This window comes from Parus major, unplaced genomic scaffold (genome assembly GCF_001522545.3).
Source record: "Parus major isolate Abel unplaced genomic scaffold, Parus_major1.1 Scaffold768, whole genome shotgun sequence".
NCBI classification, from domain to species: Eukaryota; Metazoa; Chordata; class Aves; order Passeriformes; family Paridae; genus Parus; species Parus major.
In genome coordinates, this window is record NW_015379647.1 from 1 (window position 1) to 4,175 (window position 4,175).

A 4,175-nucleotide genomic window follows, 5' to 3' on the forward strand; every position below is an offset into this window, starting at 1 on the left:
ATTAATTAACAAAACGAACCCCCGTAACTCCCCGATTTCCTTCCTCCGCCCAGGTAAGGTCCACGGCTCCCTCGCCCGCGCCGGCAAAGTGAGGGGCCAGACCCCCAAGGTGAGCGCTGAGGGGGCTCCCCCCGGCTTTAGGGGACCCCCACGGGGCCTGGGGACCCTGCCAGCATTTTGGGGACCACCCCTGACCCCCCGTTTTTTGATCAGGTGGCCAAGCAGGAGAAGAAGAAGAAGAAGACGGGGCGGGCCAAGCGGCGCATGCAGTACAACCGGCGCTTCGTCAACGTCGTGCCCACCTTCGGCAAGAAGAAGGGCCCCAACGCCAACTCCTGAACCCCAATAAAGGAATTTGGGTCCAATTCCCAGCATTTTGGGGCTCTCTCAGCTTTTCTTGGCGCTCTCCTTGCGTTCTTCACGTTTCTTTTAAGTTGTTTATGGAATTTCCAAAGTGTTTTGGGGGTGAAACCGGCCGAGGGGGGTAATCGGGGTCCCCAAGAGCTGACGGGAGGTTAATTAGAGGGAAGCGTTAATTTGCGGAGTGCTAATGAGGAGACGCTGAGGAGAATGAGTCTCTGTGGGGGAGGCGGAAAGAGCCGAGCGCTGCCGGAAATGCCCGAGTGCAGCGGGGGCGGGGCTGAGGGATCGGAGAATGACCGGAAATCCCCGAGTTGTGCCGAGGGACGCGGCGGACGGAGCCGAACGGTGACGGAAATACCCGAATTGTGCCGAGGGGCTCGGAGAGAGCCTGAAACACCCAGCGAGCGGAAGAGGCAGCTGAAAAGCGATCAAGAGATTTAATTGATCGCTCCGAACGCTTCCGAGCGGTGCCGGAAACTGCCGAGACTGAGGGGAGCCGAAGCACCCCCAAAACCCCCCGGGGGTTCCCCCTCACGGCCTCACCCGCCAGGGGGCGCCTCACACCCCTCGGCGTCTTTTCCCGCCTTTTCCGCCTCCCTCAGCGCTCGCGCCCCGCCCCCTTCCCGGCATGCCCTGCGCGCTATTTAAGGCCCCGTGAGGGGGCAAAGCGGCCATTTTGTCCCAGCAGCGAGAGTGAGAGGTTGGTTACAATTCTGTTCCGGCCCTGGCGTGAGGGGAGGCTCTGAGGGGGTTTCAAGGGGGTGCGGTGGCCTCAATAAACAATTCCCCTCTCCCCGGGCTGACGGGGAACGGCCCGGAGCCCCCCCTGCGGCGCCGTTCCCTCACGGTGCAGCCGCTCTGCGCGTCCCTGAGGAGTTCCGGGAGGGGTCAGCGCCTTCCCCAGGGGCCTGCTCGGGGATGAATCTCTCACAGACCTGTGCTGATGGCGCGGTGAAGAATTTAGAGTTCTCTGAGGGCTAGTCCTACTCCGCCCTGGGGGTTGGCTGCACCATGATGGTCACATCATAGTCTCTTAACGCCTTTTTTGTTTCCTTTTTAGTATTCATTCCCGAAAAACGATGCTTCTCTCGGAGGTGAGTCTCCCACCAGCCTTTTTGGGTTTAGAAAGGTGGATTTTAGGGCAGATTGGGCAGCAGTGCTGCGGGGATGATCACCCTGAACTCTCTCTTGCTGATGGGTCAGTGGAGAAACTTCTGGAACAAGTTCTGAGTGGCACTGACCCACGAGGGGGGTCCACATCCCTGTGGGAGGATTTAAAATCTTCATGGAATGGATCAGACCCACATGGGGGGGTTAAAACCCAGTTTAACGCCCTTTTGCGGGGGTAAAAACTGGGTTAACCCCTTTTGGGGGGGGCTTAAACCACGTGTAGAGCTCAGATCCGCGCGAGACCCACGGGATTTTAATCCCTCGTGGCACTTAAAGTGTTTCAAAGTGCAAACTTTGTCCCCAAATCGCCATTTTAACCCTTTTTTCCCTTATTTTCATAGCATGGAATCCTCACCCGCGGGTTCCCCGTGGCCCCTCCCCAGGTGAGCCCACTCTTTATGACACTTTTTTTTTTTGTTCCTGGGAAAAACACGGGATTTTCTCTTGGAATTCCCTCCCTCAGGCCACCCCGGGGGTGCAGATTTTGGGGTGTTCTCCCCCGCCAGGGGTGCAGATTTTGGGGTGTCCCCTCTTTTCTCGCTGTTCGGTGAGGAGTAACAATGACAAGCATATGGCTGAGGGTCCCTGATGCCACGAGACCGCTGAGAGCAGCAATTCCTGCAATAAATACATCACATAATATATTAATTGTATGTTAATTATATATAATAATAAGTAAATTATCCGTGTTTTGTAGCGTGGGGGAAACCTCAGCCCGGGGTGACCTTCAGGGCACCCTGAAGTGACCACAATGACCCCAGCTCAGGTCAGTGCCACCCCCTAAACCCCCCCAGAGTGTCCCCCCAAGCCCCCCCAGTCCGAAGCGATGACACCCCGGGCTGGAGGACGCGTCCGATGGCAGCTCCGAGTTACCAAAGCCCTGATCGGATTTGGGGAGGGGGCTACACCCCCCACCCGCGGGGGTCTGGGCTCCTCCTGAACCCCAAATTTCCTCCACAGCCGCGGGAGCTGGGGATCCCCTGAGGCCTGGTGAGTTCTGGGGGTCCCTGGGCTGGGGTTTTTGGGGGTCCCGGGCCCCCCATGAGGAAACCCCCACCCGTCTGACCCCCCCGCCGGGCCCAGGACCTGCAAAGGTGGAACCCCCTGGAGCCCCCGGGGGGAAGAGAGGACGAGCGGTCCCAGCGGGGACGGTCTGAGGGGGCCTCGGAGGGGCTGGTTTGGGGTTCTGGGGGGGATTTTGGGGTGTCCAGGGCACACAATGACCCCTCCTCTATTTCCATTCCAGGATTCAATCCCCTTCTGCCCCCCGGGGGTCCCGGATGGGGTGAGCCCCTTCCCCCGTGGGGCAGAGCCGGGGGGCCCGAGGCCGGCTCGGGACTTCGGGGGGCACGAGGTAACCCCACTTCTCCTCCTGGGGGTCCTGAGGGGGGGATTGTTCACCCTGGGCGAGGTTTGGGGGTCTTGGGGGGTCCCATGGCTGGTTTTTGGGGGTCTCAGGGGGTCCCACGGCCGGGTTTTGGGGGTCTCAGGGGGNCCTCACGAGCCCCCTCCTCACCCATGCACCCCGGGAAGCTGCACAGCCCGGCCAGGGGGTCCTCGTGAGCCTCCAGCCATAACGAAGCGCTGCGGGGGGGTCCAAGCGTTAAGGGGGGGGCGAATCCCGACATCGGGACCCCCCCAAAACCCCCCAAAACTGCCCCGAACGCCGCCCCTCCCCCACCTCTCCTCAGCCGCCGCCATCGCGTTGCCACGGCAACGCGGGGATTTGCCGCCCGGAAATGACGCATCCCTCCCTCCAGCGCTACAGACCAATGAGCACCGAGATCTTGGTGGCCACGCCCCTTGCCAGGACTCCGCCATTTTTGTAGTTCCGCGGCTTGCGGCGTCGCCACGCACGGTTTACGTACGGATGACGTCACCGCGCCGCGCCTGCGCGCTGCCCCTTTCCGCCTTGGAGACGCCGCGGTGCGGCCGCGCTCGGGGGATTCGGGGGAATTTGGGGGATTTGGGGGGGATTTGGGAGTTTTTGAGGGAAATTTGGGGGTTATGGGGGTTTTTGAGGGGGATTTGGATGGGAAGGGGCTGGGGAAGGGTGATGAGGCGGGTTGGGAATGGGGGGGCTGCGCTGGGAAGGTTTTGATGAGTCTGGGGGTTCTTGGGTGAGATTGTGAGGGGCTTGGGGGGGTCTTTGAGTTTTCTTGGGGGGTTCAGGGGTTATTTGGGGATCAGAGGGGGCTGAGGCGTTATGGAGGGGTCCTGAGGGGGCTGGGAGGCCTTAAAGGGGGTCAGGATTATTTGGGGGGGGTCCATGAGGGCTTTGGGAAGGATTTGGGGGTCCAGGAGTCCTTGGGGGACCCTCAGGTGTGGGACAGGGAAGGTTTGCGGGGGGAGAACGTAAATCAGGGGGGTTTTACCCCCCCAAAATAGAGACAGGAGGGTCTGGAGACCCCCAAATTCCGCCCGAATTTTCCCGTGGTGGGGGGAGCAGTACCAGCCCCTCCCCCCAAACCCCTGAGGGTCTCCCCTTTATTCGTGGGATGTGGGGACCCCCCCTAACCCCCCCAAATCTCCCCCCAGCCGCCACCATGCAGCTCTTCATCCGCGGCCAGACCCTCCTCACCCTCGAGCTCTCCGGCTCCGAGACCCTCGCCCAGATCAAGGTGAGCCCCCAAATTCGGGCT

General features: G+C 61.0%; 1 protein-coding gene, 1 long non-coding RNA gene and 2 other non-coding genes across 4 annotated transcripts; all 4 read left to right on the forward strand.

Moving 5' to 3' along the window:
* Window positions 1-4: 4 nt before the first annotated feature.
* FAU (FAU ubiquitin like and ribosomal protein S30 fusion) lies at window positions 5-374 on the forward strand (the record flags this gene model as incomplete). Its single annotated transcript, XM_015616789.1, has 2 exons — window positions 5-109; window positions 214-374. Coding segments are annotated over 2 exons (231 nt in total), but the record flags the coding sequence as incomplete, so codon positions are not given.
* A 1,148-nt stretch (window positions 375-1,522) lies between these two features.
* LOC117243829 lies at window positions 1,523-1,598 on the forward strand. Its single transcript, XR_004495738.1, has one exon. It is a non-coding gene; the product is annotated as a small nucleolar RNA SNORD26 (small nucleolar RNA).
* Window positions 1,599-2,569: 971 nt separating this feature from the next.
* LOC117243830 lies at window positions 2,570-2,695 on the forward strand. The gene has a single exon (XR_004495739.1). It is a non-coding gene; the product is annotated as a small nucleolar RNA SNORD22 (small nucleolar RNA).
* Window positions 2,696-3,390: 695 nt separating this feature from the next.
* Window positions 3,391-4,155, forward strand: LOC117243826. The gene is made up of 2 exons (XR_004495735.1): window positions 3,391-3,459; window positions 4,072-4,155. It is a non-coding gene; the product is annotated as an uncharacterized LOC117243826 (long non-coding RNA).
* Window positions 4,156-4,175: the final 20 nt, after the last annotated feature.